Source organism: Lissotriton vulgaris, chromosome 2_1 (assembly GCF_964263255.1).
Source record: "Lissotriton vulgaris chromosome 2_1, aLisVul1.2, whole genome shotgun sequence".
Taxonomy (NCBI): Eukaryota; Metazoa; Chordata; class Amphibia; order Caudata; family Salamandridae; genus Lissotriton; species Lissotriton vulgaris.
The window spans coordinates 153,225,619-153,244,229 of NC_141687.1; the positions used below are offsets into that span (position 1 = coordinate 153,225,619).

General features: G+C 49.3%; 1 protein-coding gene across 2 annotated transcripts in view; it reads right to left on the reverse strand.

Moving 5' to 3' along the window:
• Positions 1-18,611, reverse strand: part of LOC147729730 (sphingosine-1-phosphate transporter SPNS2-like) — a 327,355-nt gene that overhangs the window by 53,862 nt on the left and 254,882 nt on the right. For both annotated transcript variants that reach the window (XM_086954611.1, XM_086954612.1), the window contains exon 9: positions 18,311-18,376. In XM_086954611.1, coding sequence (XP_086810737.1) covers positions 18,311-18,376 — 66 coding nt within the window. The remainder of the gene's footprint in view (positions 1-18,310; positions 18,377-18,611) is intronic.

Here is an 18,611-nt window from a genome sequence, read left to right on the forward strand (position 1 = left end):
TTCAAACCATGCGCGGTGGTTAGATGGTACTCCACACAGGGAGAGGGACAGCCTGGATTGGCAGCCACACCGCTGCATGTGGGCACGCGTGGGCCGCTCTTGGCAAGCTGCAAGCCCGCTGACGAGCTGGCCCATGGCTTATAGGATGTGTGGGGAGGGCGATGAGCCCGAGCTGGTGAACCTCATGTCTTGAAATAGAGTCGCAATGACGGTGGTTATATTAGTGAAATTCCAGGAAGTGCGCTTAAGGGAAGGGCGTGCCAGCCTGCCTCGGTTTGACCTTCAGCGAGTAGTGGCTGGGGAGTCGGCCAATGGCTGCCTACGTGAGGGGAGACAGTGAAAGGAATGCACCAGTATTTATCTGAACCACTGCAAAGAGAAATCCCATTGTTCCAAAAATGATGTTGCCTATTGCGTGTCAACTGCACCCAATGGGCCGCGCCGCCAGCCGGGCACTCCGCGCCACACGCAGGTCACTGGGAAACAATGTGGCACGGTTGGCCTTGGTGTCATGTCTGACTGGCCAGAATAAGAAGCATATTCTGCTTCTGGCATCCAGTGGAAAAACAAGGGGATACATTAAACAATGGAATGGAATGTTTTTATATAGATGCCAAGCAGGACAAAGACACCGGGGACGTAGGTAGTGCTAGGGCATAGTACTTAGCACATGTTTACATTTTGGATTTTATGCAAAAAGGTCTTCTGGGAACTTATAAAACTTTCCTACTACTTGAGGGCCCATACGGGGTTAATTGTACTCGGTCGCAGAGGGAAGTATTACTGTTTATAAATGTACACTGTGAAATGTCCCATTTCTAGAAGGGTGTATCTCATGGCCTCTCTGGGTATGATCCATGATCTGGCAGCTTTTAGAACACACAAACAAAAGTTTGTGTAACAGGGACCTCATTAATAGTATACGTTTTCTCTGGGGGTGCAGTGCATTTCTAGTGTATAAAATGTCAAGGTGCTACCTGTGGCTGTCCCCTTGGTTCCCGTGGCACCGCCCTGTACCCCTGGATTCTAGGATATTCAAGGCAGCAGATGGAAGAGTAAATAAACCGAGATCAAAGAGTCTACAGTCCCCACTCATTGTCCTCAGAAGTGACCGGATTTTGAAAATCGGGGCATCACACAAACATAGAAGTAGGACTTGAATCGACAGGGGCACTCGCCAATGCAGAAAAAAACAAACACAGAAGCAATTTAGGGAAATAAATGCAGCTTTTAAACACATTATCATCGGTGTTAATTAAATTGCTTTCTGATAAAGGCTGCCGACTGCTCCTGCACCGGAATACATAGAGCTGCCGCGTTCTTTGTTCACTTTACCTTCTCTTAAAACAGAGGCGTGAGCTAAATGTACTGACATTTGCTGTGGAGAAAAGTAGGCCTGTCCCAGCCAATCCCGGGAGGCCTAACCATCCTGGAGAAGGGACCAGCCTTGTGATGCTGTTCGAGGTCACAGGGTACATGATGTCTATGTGAATTGCCATAGGCATGGTAGTGTGGTTTCCTGTGGTTGCAGGCTCTGTGCTGCACACTAAAGAGGTTTTGTGGACCCACTCCTATTGCTCTCCTCCCTGGAATGTTTCTTAAACCAGATACAGGCTGTAAATAGTTAAATCACTGCAGGGATCCGAGTCCCCTGGAGCTCTCATGATGCTCACAGTTAGGACTAGAGCTTCTCCCTGCAGTCTCACACTGGGACAGTCGCTGAGTGACAGGCTCCCTGCTGAAGGCGGCCATGCACCAAAGGAGCCAGAGCATCCGTGACCTTCGAGGACCACAGGGGCTTCCGAGTCTAGACCGTGACTCTGCCAGGATGCCAAGCTGAGCCTTTTTGTAAAAATGTAAAATGTAAATTGACACTTGTATAGCGCACTACTCACCCGCAAGGGTCTCAAGGCGCTTGTACGAATACCGCTGTGGAACCCATCCTGGCTTTCCCTGTGAGGCGTCCACTCCTGGGCACCCCCAAGGTGGAGGCCAGGCATCCTTAGCGTTGTGGGGGCCGTTGTGGAGATTAAGCAAGCTATTGCCCAGAGTTGCAGAGTGGGACTCCATGATTGGAATAGACACCGAGGCAAGAATTATCAGGTCCGTGGAATTTTGAGCCCAAGACCCGCCGAGGCGGGAAGTGAACCCTGGTCCCGGGCTAGACCTCTGCATCAGGGTCTGCCGCTCTAATCATTGAGCCAGACGATACTGAAGTCACTATCAACTGAAACCTCTACCACTATGTAAGGATGGTAACTATCACTCGCCACGTAGAAAGCGCCATATGTCTCGTAAGATGTGTTGAAATGACTTTATAAATGTCAATACAATATAATGTGCATGATTAATGTGGTACCTTTGTATCAACTACAGGTTCAACCCTGCAAATCCCAAAGAAAAAAAGTAGAAATTCTTCATACATTAGTGTTCACTGGTGAATAGTCTCACCAAAACGTGTTTCTTACGCAAAAAGGTGTTTTGTGCTAACCAAATACAAAGGAACTATGGATTATTAAAGTGTTTTATTAGATGATCCTGAGTTAGGGAAAGCCACTACTGTATTTATTGGATTTAATTTTCAATTCTTGTACTTTATTAAGTTTCTCTTGGCGTTATAGCAGGCAGAAATGTGTAGAAAAGGGACCTATGCAAAACTGTGGTTCACATTGGGGAAATGTGTGCTCACGTGAAATGTTATCAGTGAATAACCTAAATTACAGGACAATAACCATAGGACGCCTTTAGCACGGCATATTGTCTGAGTTCTTCCTGTGCTCCACAAAGAACCATTATTTGGTGTTTGGGAATCTGACTCAGATGTGTGCACACCAGAACCCTTTTAATTCTAGAACAATCTGTATATTTTTATGACTTCAAATAATCGACTTTTGTACTAGATATACAGCCTGCCTTCTTGTCGACACTTTTCGGTCCTCCGTTGTGTCTCAGCAGGCCTTCACCAGGACTGAGAGGGACCCTTGTGGCTGGGAGGATAACCTGTGAATGATGCTGACCCTCAATATTGTGAGACTCTTTTTGTAACTGATAGCAACCTTTTGGTTTTAATATGCACTTAGTTGCTTCTTTATGGCTAAAATACAGGGATTAACAGTCTATCATTGGGGTGAATGGTATCTAGTGAGCTCAATATTAACCATGTAAATAGCTGTGACGTAATCACGTTTTTTAGTATCTTCTTGCTAAACAACAATTTAGAATTCCTCTATGCCAGTGGAGTTTGCTGAATTTTTCCCACTCCGCACAGAGCACGGAGTTCCACAAAACTCCCTGAAGTGATGCAGAGCTGAGATTTTTCTTTTGCGCAGCTCACCATCATTAAGTTGGCGAGCGCTCAAGGGAAAATCTCCGCCCGGCAATATTTCTCAACGCAGGCGGTCGCTCGCATTCAGAAATCTGCCACTCGCGTTGAGGAAGCTGCCGCTCGAGTAGAATGTCTACTCGAGCGGCAGAAAGCAGCAGCGCCCTCTGACCCGACGCAGAGTGACAAACTCCCTGCACTTAAAATCATTGCGATCAGCGTAACTCAATAGACTCTGCTGCCTGCGAACTCCTCAGAGCCCGGCAGAGTTTTTGCAGCACTTTGCGGAGTTTCACGGAGTAGAACTCAAAGAACTTTGCCAAGGCCTACAATTTAGGTTAAGATGACTGTCCCCATCAGGCCCTCCTCTGTCACTCAGAGAAGCTGCATACATGATCGGGAATGTTTCCTCTGGAGCGCTAAAACTCAGAGGGCCTACACCATTCACAGGATGTAATTCCATCCACCATAGACCCTGCTGAAACACAAAGGAGAGACACAACAGGTCAACACAAAGGTGGGACCACACATCTACACATTGGAAGGAATAAGACTGAACAAATGAACCTAAAATTAAGAGCTTTGTAGTGCGTACAACCTCCTCTATATACGAGTCAGAGTCCCAGACATAAAGGTAGCTATCCATGAATCAGATTTGCAAAAAAGGTCACCGTTTTCCTTTAACCCCTTTGCTGCGGGGGTTAATCCCCCGGTGTGCTGGGGGAGAGGGGGGCGCGCACAGCCCCCGCATGCTCATGACGAGCTGAGCTCGTCATGAGCTACGGCGCTCCTGTGCTCCTGACGAGCTCAGCTCGTCACAGGTGTATTGCCACCCGTGGAACGCTCAGCACAGCGGGGGAATTCTCCCCGCACCTGAGCGTTCCACGGGCCATGACGATCTGAGCTCGTCATGAGCACCGGAGCGCCGTGGCTCATGACGAGCTCAGCTCGTCATGAGCATCCAAGAGGTTAACTTAAATGATACAGCTATAGTTTTATACAGTCGTTTATTGTGCAGTAAATCCGTTATTCTCTTACGAGATTTCTTTAAAGCACTAGTTGCACCTAGTGTGAGTCACACTTGGCGCAAGCCACTTTTCCGCATACATCTACGACCAGCGAAATGGACATCTGGAAAGCTATCAGTAGAGGTCCCTACTAGTGTATCTCTGAGCTAGAGCGTCTCATCCTGTTGCAGACACTTCAGAACTAGGCATGTCTCAGAAAGAGAAAATATATTCCTGTTGTGGGGACACTCAAGGGCTGGCATAGGACCACTCTTGTGCATCTCTAGCTAGAGAGCGTCGCTTCCTTTTGATAAAGTTTGTCGAAAGCTACTCAAACAGTTTGAGAGAATCTCTCAGAAATAAGAATTTCTTGGTGTCAGCCGAAAGCCTCAGAACCTAGGAAGTGAGCCCTCTCTGAGAGCATCTCTCAGCGAGAGAGTGACTCTTCCTGTCAATGGAGTCTTTTGGAACCTCGGAAGTGAGCCTATATGAGAGCACCGCCCAATAAAGGTATCTCTTTCTATTGGTGGTGATGCTCTAGAACTAGCTAGTAAGCCCCTCCCACTTGACATGTATGGGTAAATAGGATTAGTGACAGGGAGAGGGAATTAGTACTGGCTTCCATGCTTTGTAGCATCTGCTCATGTTCTAACACAGGGTTCTCAAAAGTTGGTCCTGGAGGGCCATATCCATGCCAGATTTTTAGCAAAGCCCCATTTAGATATATATCGTTTTCTTAAAAAACTGCCATGGATCCAGCTCTCCAGAACTGACTCTTTACAGAGCTGCTCTACCAGCTAATTAGGAAGATGCAATGTAGGACAGTGCGTTCATCCAAGCCACACACAAGCCTTTTCGTGATGGCCGACCTGCTGGTCACAGGGATCAGACGTCAATGCAGACGTGCCTTCTGCTGCAGCCTTGATATATGCTTGGGTGGGTTCCAGGGCCGGACTGGGAACCAAAACCGGCCCTGGCAAATTGCTCAGGCGGTCCCTGGGGTTTGGGGATGCGGCCGAGCTGGGGGCCTGTTTCGACAGATTTTGTTACAGGGGCCGATATTGCTGCTATTCTGCAAAAACGGCCCTCTAACAAAAACGGCCCCAAAGGGGCTCAAAACTGGGCCCCACCCTGGCGGCCCACCGGGAAAATGCCTGGTGGCTGCTACGGCCAGTCTGGCCCTGGTGGGTTCCCAGATTGCCCATAGCACCAATAGGCTACACCTGTGACATAACTACACAAATACACATAGCATGGCATAAAATGCTAAGATTTATGTGGATGGTGTTTTGGCATGTTCCCTAAGGTGTCGCATGTTCCTCTGTCTTTACGATGCGTGAAGCTTGAGCTATTTTAAGATGCCTTTGATGAGAAAGTCATTTGATGTTCGTGCAAAGCGAAGAGTTTCATTGCTAAGTGTCATCATAAAACCTGGATTTAAGACTCTGTTACACAAGATAGACTTTTACGGCTCCATTGGGGACTTCCGGTGTGCACATGTGACTCACCGCTGTCATTGGTAAGTTAACAACCATTTTGATTCGCATCAGGTTAATTTGAGGATTCCTATATTTAAAAATCGAGACGGAATCCACAATTATCAAGGTGAAGTTCGGATTAGAAATTATTTTGAAAGTTACAATACAATCCACAGGTGAAGCCGACGTCAAATCAATGGTTAATGGTTAGGTTAGTTTGAAGGTCTGGTTAACAGTCAAGACATGCTAGCTTTAAATTCTGGTCCACATTCAGGTTAGCTTGAGGTTCTGGTCAACAGTAAGCCAGGTCAGCCTGTAGGTTTGATTAACAATCAATGTAAGTTACCTCAAAGCTCTGGTTAACAGTAAGACAGGTCAGGCTGAAGTTCTAGTTAACGTTCAATCAATCAATCAGAGTACTTGTAAAGCGCGCTACTTACCTGTGAGGGTCCCAAGGCGCTGAGGAGGGGAGGGGGGGCTGCTACTGCTCGAAGAGCCAGGTCTTGAGGAGTCTTCTGAAGGCGAGTAGGTCTTGGGTCTGCCGTATGTGGGTAGGGAGGGTGTTCCAGGTCTTGGCGGCGGGGTAGGAGAAGGATCTGCCGCTGGAGGTCGTTCGTTGGATGCGGGGGACAGCGGAGAGGGCGAGGCGGGTGGAGCGGAGCTGGCGGGTGGGGGTGTAGAAGCTGAGTCTGCTGTTCAGGTAGGCTGGTCCGGCATTGTGGAGTGCTTTGTGTGCGTGAGTGAGGAGCTTGAAGGTGATCCTCTTTTCGACGGGGAGCCAGTGTAGGTCTGTCAGGTGGGGGGTGATGTGGCTGCAGCGGGGGACGTTGACGATCAGTCGGACGGAGGCGTTTTGGATGCATTGTAGTCGTCGTAGGTGTTTGGCTGGGATTCCTGCGTAGAGCGCGTTGACGTAGTCCAGTCTGCTGCTGACGAGGGCCTGTGTCACCGTTCTCCTTGTTTCGGTCGGGATCCACTTGTAGATCCCGCGGAGCATGCGCAGGGTGGTGTAGCAGGAGGAGGAGACATCGTTGACCTGCTTAGACATGGAGAGGGAGGAGTCGAGAATGAATCCTAGATTGTGTGCATGGTCGGTGGGTGTTGGTGCTGTTCCCAGTGTGGTCGGCGACCAGGAGTCGTCCCAGGCTGAGGGGGTGGGTCCGAGGATGAGGACCTCTGTCTTGTCTGAGTTCAGCTTCAGACGGCTGCTCCTCATCCAGTCTCTGTAACTCTGAAGTCCTCGCAGCTTGAGTGGTATTCAGGACTAGGGCTAGAGTAGAAATGTGTTCTATGTTTAGGGTGGAAACCAGGACTGTGGTTAGACTGGAAACCATTTCTTAGGTCAGAGTGGAAATGTCTGCTAGTGCTAGGTTTAAAGGAAGGAAAGAGATATATGTGGAACGCTGGGGTTATGGTCGGAACTAAGAGGGGAAGCTAAAGACGACGTAGCGGTGGAAGATAGATTTGGAGGTGGGGTGGAAAATATTAATGGAACCAAGGTGGGTGGTAGGACATGAGTTGGATTCTAGGATAGAACAGGAATTAGGGTGGAGACAACGGCAGGAGGTGGTCATTCAGTGAACTAATTCTTCCATTGGAGGAATCTATGTTTTTCCTCATGGTCGCAGGATCAATTCCTGGTGGGTCAACTTTGCCTTTCATCCTTCTGAGGTTGATAAAATGTGTAATACTGAATTGGGTATTCAGCTCTATGATACCTTTTGGTTGTGAGCTTGCACTTTACAAATACACACGTTATGCTACATTAGGTGCATAACAAGGACCGGGGACAGGGTGACGCATGGACTGGAAGTAGAATAGTCCAAGAACTCAATCTGGGGGAAAGCTAGTAATGGAAATATGTGGGAACTAGACTTCTGTTAGGGTGGAGGCTCGGTTGAAGGAAAGGTAGAGTCTTTGGGTGGGAATATTGTGGAAAATAGGCCAGGAAGTAGGAGAAAAGCTAGTTGTGAGATATGACAGATGATAGACCGCGAGACAAGGGATAAACTAGTGGGAGGGCAGGTTCTTTGAATGGTAGCAGGAGTAAACTTACAGCTCAAGGTAGGACGGAAGTTTGCACTGTAGGCCGAGCAAAGCTAGATCTGGAGATTAAATTAAAGCAACGTCTTATGGTAGAGTGGAAACCTGGACAGGAGGCCCCTGGAGGAGCAGCGGAAGAAGGGTGGAATACGGGTGGAAGTAAGGGTGGAAGCTTGCACTGCACATGGGGTGTATGCAATTTCTACTTTCGCACTCACAGGGGATATTCTATAAGGGTCACTCATCCAGCCTTCACCATTGCGCAAGGTATTGTGCGTAAACAACTCTTACCTTCGTAGTTCCAGAACACTGTACTGGACTCACCCATTCTACTTCTCTATTACACAAGATGTTGTATGGAACACTCTGATCATACTTTGGGGTATTCTATGAGAATGACCCATCAGTGCTGTGTGCCATCAGAGACCAAAGGCTCCCCTCTTTCCCCTAGACCCAGCTTGGGACGGCAGGTGAAGGAATCTCTTCTGATGTATCTCACAGAGGCCTCTGTTACCTACGAGCCTGTGCAGTCGCTGACATCTTACACCATGGTAATTCAATGCTGTCTTGCCTCACCAGGATACAGAATGCAGTTCCAGACGTTGCTGTGCAGATGAGGTGGGGCTATATCGCAATATCTCCTTCAATTCCCCTCCGTGATGGGTCTCATCGCTGATGCACCGGCTGTAGGATCTCCAGCGAAACCGCTGATGTCTACCCAACGACTGATGAAGACGGGCATCGTGTGGAGAGACAAGAGGTGCTCTTTGCCCAGCCCGGCATCACCAACAATCAACCACTGACATTCGAGAATGTTTTTTATGATGTCTGCTTGGGGTTTAAGATGCATTGTGACATCACCCACCGCTTGGCCCCTTTAAAGTCTAATTCCAGAGCTCGCACAGGCCGAGGTGAGGTTGGCACCACCTTGCACTTTGCTGTTAGTGAACAGCTCCAATGCATTGCTCATACCTGCCTTTAGTCGGATTTATTAAAGGTCCTAGTGTGCTATGACGCAACGATGAGCGTCATGAATTCCGCCATGATAGTTCTGAGAACCATGCTTTCCATTCAAGAACCCGGGAATTGCCAGCCCTCCTTAAATAGGTGAGATGGCTCAGCGAGTTAAAGCACACCATGATATCTGCTATGATACGTGTTTGAATCATGGTCAGGTCAGTAAACTGAGTGCTATTAAACTCAACAACAACTGTTAAGTACAAAAGAGCAAAGGTGCACCACATAAATCCAGAAATCTGATATCAATAGTCACAGACGTGCAAGCAACCGTGTTTTGATTGTACACCTCTCCTGTTTTTTGGAATAAAGAAAACCACAACCATAAGAAACTCACTTCTGTGACTATTGATATCAGATTTCTGGATTTATGTGGTGCACCTTTGCTCTTTTGTACTTATTTACTAAGTTCTTGACTGAACCTTCACTGTGACAGTGGGTGTTAACCAGTGTGCACACATCTTGCCCGTACAAACTATCTAGGTTTTACTCTTGTTTTCAAAAATATTTTTGGAGGAATTTGAGTTAGTTGCTGTAATTAGGAAGTTTCCACTGTCTTTCCAGCTGTTTAAAAATTGTCAGTAACAACTGTTATTTGCAGCGCTTAGAAACTGCAGAAAAGCACTATGATGCACTACATAAAATATTACTTGCAGCTCCTAGGAGATCGAATCCGGAAAGATTCTGTAGCTGCGGGGGTCTATTCGAAAGCAAGGAGTTCTATTAAAAGGTAATGATAGTACCTGACCAGGTGAACCCGCCAACCACATGGCGTGCAGATGCAGACACACGTACCGCAGTCTCGCGCGGACACAGTGATGTGGTATTTTCTGTCCAAGCAAAGGAGCAAACAGGAGCCGTGTCCACCACGGCGTGGTCAGACCTCCCTGCCCGGAGACCACAGTACATAGTGGCCAGCCTTTGAAGGGACGGCTGTCCTGTTTGAGGTGGGGTGGGGTGTGGTGGGTCGGTGGTCGGGGCCTCCCTTGTAGGGCCGGGGCTCCTGACAGACACCTCTGTGCTACCTGAAGCATCGCTTCATCCCTCTGTGACTCACGTGGCAGCGGTGGAAACGGCGCGGTGACCGCATAACTTGCATCCAACTACTGAGTGCCTTTATTAATAGCACGTGTGGTAAACCGCACAGGAGCAGGGGGGCCTTGAAATACCTGCTTCATGGCGCGCTCCTGTAACACCCTCCTAAAATACCCCTCTCTGCGGCTACCCTAGGTGTAACGGACCGCGCTGCTGTAAATACCCAATGACACAACCCGCCGTGCTGTCCAAAGCAAGCAAAGCAGCGGATGCCAGGGGAGGTGCCAGTGCGGCGTCTTCACTTCCCGCAGGAAGATGGCGCCAGCCTGGGGAGAAATTGGCATGAACCTCGGGGGGAGCTCTGCGCACTGCCTCGCCCTCCCCTCACTGATGAAGCTGCAGTGTGACGCGGCAGACGAGGATGCCCTGAGCCCTGGTGCAATCAAGAGAAATGTCCAATTTGACTACTGCTGGGGGAGTAGTCACATACGTCAATTATCAGGGTTCAATTGGCCCCTCAGGGCTGTGGACCCCGGTGGCACTGCACCTGCTGCATCAACAGTAGGTCTTCTCTGGAACCTCAGCTGAACTAATATGCTTCTGGCACACACTAACTCAGGCTTTGGATATTAGACGAGGGACTACACTCCAGGCACGGAAGGATACTGTACTGCTGCACATGTTGGGGCGACGTGCTCCAGCCTCAGTGGTTAGGGCTTTGCTTTATGTTGAAGGACATGAGACCGATGCTACAGCAAGGCAACGCTAGGCTTGAGCCTAGGGTGTGAGGCAGCGGGGTCTGACCTCCTGCCTCAAAGACACGCAATGTGTAGGGCCAGGGCCGGCGCCTAGGGTGGTGCCTAGGGTGTGAGGCAACGGGGTCTGACCCCCTGCCTCCAGGACACGCGATGTGTAGGGCCAGGACCGGCGCCTAGGGTGGTGTCTCGGATGTGAGGCAACGGCTTCCGACCTCCTGCCTCAGCAGCTAAAGCTCTGCATTACTTCGGGAAGGCTGTGAGATGTGCAGGCCTGGGACCGGTGCTGGGTAGTACCTAGAAAGCCACTAACACCGGGCATCAGTGTCTCTTCTAAGCAGCAAATATGTTTCATCTCCAGGGGACAGGGCTGTAGGATTCCCTCTGCCTGGGGTGTAAAGTCTCGTTTCCCTTATCCTGTCTGATATTGTTTCTAAGTCTCTGCAACAGCTCTTTGGGAGCGGAAGCAAATCTAAGCAAAGAACCTGGCAGCGTTGGGCTGAGTAAAGTTCGAGACTTTCATTAGGACTAAGGGGCCGATTAGGATTGCGGTGATTCCGCATCCTCCGGGCCGGCGGAAGCCACCGCCGGCCCGGAGGATGCGGAATCACCGCTGCGGCCCTTCAAAACACCCACCGCCATTAGGATGGCGGTGGGATCAGCAGCGGACGGCAGATCCGTCCGCCGCTGATCCACGGGGTGTTGGCCGCAATTTGGTGGCGGTGTCTGCAAGACACCGCCAGCCAAATTACAATGTGTGTATACACATGCTTTTCCGCGGCGGATTTACTGCAGTGGAAAAGCATGTGGAAAATAGCTTCTGGGGGGCCCTTGCGGGCCCCCAGGGTGTCGGGGGTGCACATGGGGGGTACCTATGGTACCCCCCAGCATTTGCAGGTACAAGGCGGCCTGCACCGCGCGGTGCCTGCCGTTTTGTGCATGCAAATGGAAAGCATGCATATTTAACCTTGCGGCGGGTGCTGCAGCACCCGCCGCAATGTTAAATATACAGGATGTGACCGCCAGGGTTGCGGTCATATCCTAATTCGCACGGAGGGACCGCCGCTGCCCCTGCGGACGGTCCCTCCACCTCCGGGGTGGCGGATGGACGCAGGTCCGTCCACCATCCTAATGAGGCCCTAAGTAGGGATCCTGCCCCCCGCTGCTTCTCATCCAGAGGGATCTTACAATGGCCTGAGGAAGCACACAATACTCTCCGGGATAAAATGTCCCTCTGGAGTCCACACACTTTTCTAGATGGCGTATTGGCCGGCACAATCTTCTTAACTGAAGACATTAAAGACATGTGGCTAGACGCAGGCAAACCATGGAGTCACCAAGACTTCTGCAGAGCCAGAGGACCGGCTGAGCACCGGATGCACTGGAGATGCAGACATAAGAACCACAGGGACAGGACCAAGGCTATCACTGGGCCACCATTGACTGAGGATGATGATGTGCGATGGTCACTACTGACCAAGCCATGAGCCTGGCAGAGGACTGAGTCAAGCCCCTGGTGAACTCCAAGGCTAGTACGGTCCGGCTGGGCTCATGGACACCCGGTGATGCTGAACGGTGGCCTGCAGTCCATCAGGCTAAGGGTCCAAACATGATCCTTGCTATCTGCGCCTCAAGAAATGGGCTTGAGGCCTCGGTCCTTCAAGCACCGACCGGAAAAAAAGACCATCACCTGGAACGGAACCGTGTTCTTGAATGTCCGGGGACAAGGATCCTGGGAACAGCTGAAATATAAAGGGGAAGGGGCGAAGAGGCACTTCCAGATGAAGACCAATAAATGGAAGTAATCCACTCGTAAGGAGTGTGGGATCTCGAAAAGGCGGTCTGTCATTACCAGGAACCTCCTGGCTGAAATCAGCATCCAACGCCCATGTCCTACTGTAGGGTTACGGTTGGGTCACCTTGGGGGGATGAGCTTTGGTGAACGCCCACTTCATGTGCTCTGCTGAAAAATCTACCTTTAGGATTGAGTGGAGCAGTCCAAACTTAAATGATTCTTTTCAATGACCGACAGAAGGACGCTAGCGTTACACCACGGGACTCAGGGCTGCGAACCACCAGCCCTACCTACCCATCGCCTGCTTGTCCCTGGGGTGGGAGGGCGGCTGGACTGTCTACCTCCTTTGGACTTCAGAGACATGGCTGTGGGTATGTATAGGGTGCCCTTGTGAGACTGGGTTTTAACTTTCTGCCAAAGGCGCCATGCTCTCCAAAGAGCCAGAATATTAATAGGTAAACCAGAAATGAGGAGAAATTCAAAGAAACTTTCTTGTTGAGGCTCTGGCCACGAGAGGAGAGAGTCTGTGCAGAAATTATCCACACTCGGGTGAGTCTTCGAATAAGATAGAAAAATACATTAATGGGGATTAATTTACCCAGGGAAGGTGGAAGCACCAATTTAAAATGACCTTGAAAGCTTATTTAAATTCCCTGCTTCTGTCTGGGCTGTTTACCGAGCGGAGATCTGCGGAGATCGACATTTATATGATGCTATATATAGAATCCATAGGGGAAGATCAACAGGGACGTAGCAAGGGCGTCCGGGGCCCTAATGCAGGGGAGGAAAATTGGAGTATTGTGCTCATTTTCCACATGTGTAACTTATAGTTTTTCTCCGGTAAAGTCCAACCTTTTATTCCATTAGGCTTTTTCTGGAAACACCCAGCTCATAACCTTTCCAAATTTACTCAGCTGGTATTTGGTGTGCTAATTTTGTCATCTTCTGTGTTTTTTGATTCAGTAGGCTAAACATATGGCCGCTACTTACGATGAGAAGCTTCTGGTTTACAAGTTTTATTAAGTTCTGCTTGTACATACTGCAAGCACTGTAAATGACACATGTGCAACAGTCTAGCTGACAAGCCTCTGCCACTAAAATATGCTTCATTTATTTATTTTGAGCTCTTAATTCTAGAAAATGATACCCGTATGTATGTGAATTCTTACTTTATTGAGAGCATCATTAAATTGGATAATAGTAAGACCTGCTTTACGGGGTTACTCAGTGAAGTGCTGTTATCACTCGGTGAGCACAAGATGAACTGAAAACTAGTGCAGAGTATGTTTCCAGCTCACGGGCGGTGAGTCTGCAAACATAAAGCCTACTAAGGATGTTGAAAACACCCCGGACAGAAGAGGCTCAGAAGCCCTTTGACTGTGGTTTTGGGAGGGTTGGGAATAGCACCCTCCCCCTTACTAGTTCCCACCCCTTCGATGTCCCTCAATGCTTTTGAGCATCTCAGCACCTGCCTATACTCTAGGCCCTCCCCCTCGAAAAGCCGCCTCCTCACTCACACAATGAGAATGTTTTGGAAGTTGGTAGGTCTGGTGCTGTAGGATTTTATTTTTGGGTCAGATGGCTTTTTTCTGTTCAGAACCAATTTCAACAACTGCATGTCCATGGTAGCAGACTGGATGAGAACCCATTGCTAGAAGCTCAACTCTGAAAGTGCTGGTCTCCGGAAACAAGATCTCCCCATGGTGTGCCACCTGGTGGGCGACAGAACTAGGACCAACACTAACACCAACCAACCACATCAGAAATCTGAGGGCCTTCCTGGATGACAAGCTCAACATGACAGCACAAGTCAACACAGTGAGCACTGCCTGCTTCCACATACTAAGAAAGATCTTCAAGTGGCTGCCGCAGAACACCAGACGAACCGTCACACAAGCACTCATCATAAGCAGACTCGACTACGGCAATGCATTGTACGTCAGAATCTCCAAAGAGCTCCTTCAAGGACTTCAGAGCATCCAGAACACTGCTGCAAGGCTCATACTCAAACTGCCACACCGCTCCCGCCTCCCACCTCACCTAAGACCATCCAGAACACTGCTGCAAGGCTCGTACTCAAACTGCCACATCGCTCAAGACCTTTCAAAAGTACCAGACCGGTTGGAAATCAAACCTCCCACCTTCTCTGTGGCCCATTCAGTTTCCCATCAGTTAAGCCTGTTAGGATGCATTACTGTGCAAGCAACATCTGCATTCATCTCTCCAGTTGTGTGCACACGATCCTCTGTGCATGCTGGGACATTCCATAACATATGCTGAACCGACCAGCTGCATTACCCTCTTTGATACCTCATTTACAACATTCATGGCGAGGCCGCCCTTGTGCACCCGCAGCTCTGCTTGCTGCATTACTCAAGAGATACTGGTATTTGTAAAACAAATCGACATGGTCAGCTGTGGCTTTTTTCCTAATTTCTTTCCATTACTTAACATTTCTCTTCAGAATAATTACAGCTCACACTTTATGAGTCTTGCGTCAGCGCCGGAGGCCACGGGAAGGAAATAAATATCAAACCACAAGATAGCATGCAAATGATGAAGAACTCAGGCTTGAGGCGGAGAGTGATGGTGAATGTGAGAGCAGGGGCAGTCTTATCAGAAGTGACCTGGAGGCACAACGGACCTGTGCCCCTGCTTTTTGGTTTTACAGAAGGGGCCGCGAGAGCTTGAGGGCCCTTTCTCCACCGCAGATCGCGCCAGCACACTTGCTGCCCCCGCACAATCTTAGGGGTGCGGGTTCCCTCATTTGCACCGGTCTGCACTTGCCGAGGCAATGGAGTTGTCAGAAGGGTGCCCTGACTGTGCATGATAGTTAGGTGGTGCACATGCAGTCAGTGTGCCTCTCAACGCGTCCCCTGGACAGATGACAGCGGTCCTACGGACCCATCACCCAACCCCCCCTACACAGGGGGATCTTTGCCCCCCCCCTTTAAATGCAGGCCAAGTTCCGCGTGCACAGTGCAGCAGCTTCAAACAGCCAGTCCGCCTTTTGATTGTGCATTCACTGCATTGACTAGGCGCTTGACTAGTCTGGACGTCGTGAACCCAATAATGGGTACCCCATGGTGTAATCCAGGTCAGTGCACCCTATCTGACATTTCCCCTGCTTCCCACATATTGTGGTGAAGCAGCAACCATGTGGAGCCCCTTAGAGGGTTCTGGAGGTCAGGGGAGGGATCAGGTTACAGGTGAGTGCCGCACACCTACAAACACACACACGTGCAAACACCAAGCATGCAAGCACAGAAACACACATGCAGACACCAAGCATGCAAACACATGCAGACACCAAGCATGCAAACAGACGCACACACACACATACAGACACCAAGCATGCAAACATACGCACACACACGCACCCTCGCATACACCAAGCATGCAAACACACACACACATGCAGACACCAAACATGCAAACACACACACATGCAGACACCAAGCATGCAGACACCAAGCATGCAAACACATGCACACATGCAGACATCAAGCATGCAAAAACACATGTACACACACACATACAGAAACCAAGCATGCAAACATACACACACACACACACCCATACATACACCAAGAATGCAAACACATGCACACATGCAGACATCAAGCATGCAAACACACATGCACACACACTCATACAGACACCAAGCATGCAAACATATGCACACACACAAAGCACCCATGCATACACCAAGCATGCAAACATACACATGCAGACATCAAGCATGCAAACACACATGTACACACACATACAGACACCAAGCATGCACACATACACACACACACGCACCCATGCAGACACCAAGTATGCAAACACATGCACACATGCAGACATCAAGCATGCAAACACACATGCACACACACATACAGACACCAAGCATGCAAACATATGCACACACACACACACACACCCATGCATACACCAAGCAAGCAAACACACACAAGCAGACACCAAGCATGCAAACACACACATGCAGACACCAAGCATGCAGACACCAAGCATGCAAACACATGCAGACACCAAGCATGCAAACATACACACACACACACACATGCAGACTCCAAGAATGCAAACATACGCACACACACACACACGCACCCATGCATACACCAAGCATGCAAACACACACACACATGCAGAAACCAAGCATGCAGACACCAAGCATACAAACACACACATATGCAGACACCAAGCATGCAGACACCAAGCATGCAAACACATGCAGACACAAAGCATGCAAACATACGCACACACACACATGCAGACACCAAGAATGCAAACATACGCACACACACACACATGCAGACACCAAGCATGCAAACACACACATCAGTTAATTCGTATATGGAATGGGGATGTTCAACATATCAACTCCTATTTCCCCTCTGTATCAAACATCCGATACACAGGGATAACGATATACAACACCGCCCCATAAACAATCTAACACAAGACTCACAACTGATTTAAAAACTACCTCCATGTGAGACTATGTACAGCAACATTCTCCAGGCTGCAGGACTCACAGGAAAAGTCACCCAGGTTGAAGCCCTCAAAAATGAACACAAGTGACATTAGTCGCTCAACCACCGAGGGACACACATGACATCTCAACAGCAACCCACATTGGCTCATAGTAGCCATACTGTGTCAGGGGGCTCAGTCCCTGAGAGCCACAAAGGGCCAACATAAGAACTGCAAACACACAGAGGACATGGCAGCCGCGCCCTGACAACGCAGGTCCTATGGTTGCAAGACACAAGAGAAAAGGAAGTGTATCACAATGAGTTACAGCGCACCCGCTCTGCTGGCTTCTTTTGAGCAGCCACTACAGAGTTACAGCTCCAGGTGTATGAGACTGTGGGGGGCCACACTGCTCCCCTATATCAGACTGTATTCGTCCCGCTCAATCTGCAGCTGGAGGTATTCGCCTTCTAGGCGCTACCGGAGTCATACTTCGTGGGTAGCCCTCATGGTACACAGCAAAAAGGGTACAAGCCTTATCCCCCTTTATGGAAGCCGAGGCTCAGAGCTGAATCCATCTTACAAACCCCGCTGCTCACACAAGGGCACGAAGGCCTTATGCATTCACCACATCCAGATGCATCTCTGGGAACTGCTATTAGCAAACTGAAGCTGGAATTAATTTGGCGCGTAATAGAAGTTCACCCTTGTCTGCTCCAATATGTCCTCTTGACAAAGAGACGCTTAAATACATGGCCAGCCAAATGGATTGAGCCAGACAACCACCACCCAATCACAGCTATCACCACCCAGACTTTAGTGCGCACCAAACTTTACCAGGTGCAATCGCTGCCTCGTCACCTCTGGATCTCACCTTACCATTGAGCTGATCACAGCTAACCTACTAACAACCCACCATGATAGACACTCACCCCCAGCACAAGGCCTGTGCACCACACATCCACATTACACGAAACCTCTCCCATGTGCCCGGTAACAGAGTACCACACACAGCATACAGTGGACACGGGCAACCTCCCGTGACACCCGTCTGTCTCTCTATGCCCCATGTATGGCGACACTGCTCTCTTTTTTTTTTTTACAGAGTTTTATATAGCACGAACTTGACCCGAAGGTATCGGGTATCAGAGCGCTTTACATAGCACCAGTTGCGTTACATGAGGACACATTCATTATTGTTATGCACGGGGAGATTAAGGGATGTGCCTAGAATCACGGGATGTTCGGTGCCATTGCCGAGACTCGAACCCAGAATTGAGGTCGACCGCCCTAGCCGTTAGGCCAACTCCTCTCCCTCAGTGAAGTGAAGCCTCAAAGCAGCGCAGAGACTCAGTTTACGGGTAGAAGGTACTCACCATCAACATGTCCGCTGTTATGGCCCAGTTTGAAAACAGAAGTGTTTCACCAACAAATATGCAGATCTGCAATGAAAGATATGAAATAATACTGTGAGTGACACATTGCGGCTGCCGTTACACAGTCACACGTCAATTTCTGGTGAACTCCTCACATTTCTGCAGAGATTTTTAAGTACTTCTACAGTGATCTGATTGCAATGATATCGTGAATTTCAAGCAGTCCTTTGCCCTGGACGTTGGATAGCTGTCTGTGCCTAATGACATTTGTGTGAATTCATCCTAGATGATGTATTTTTTA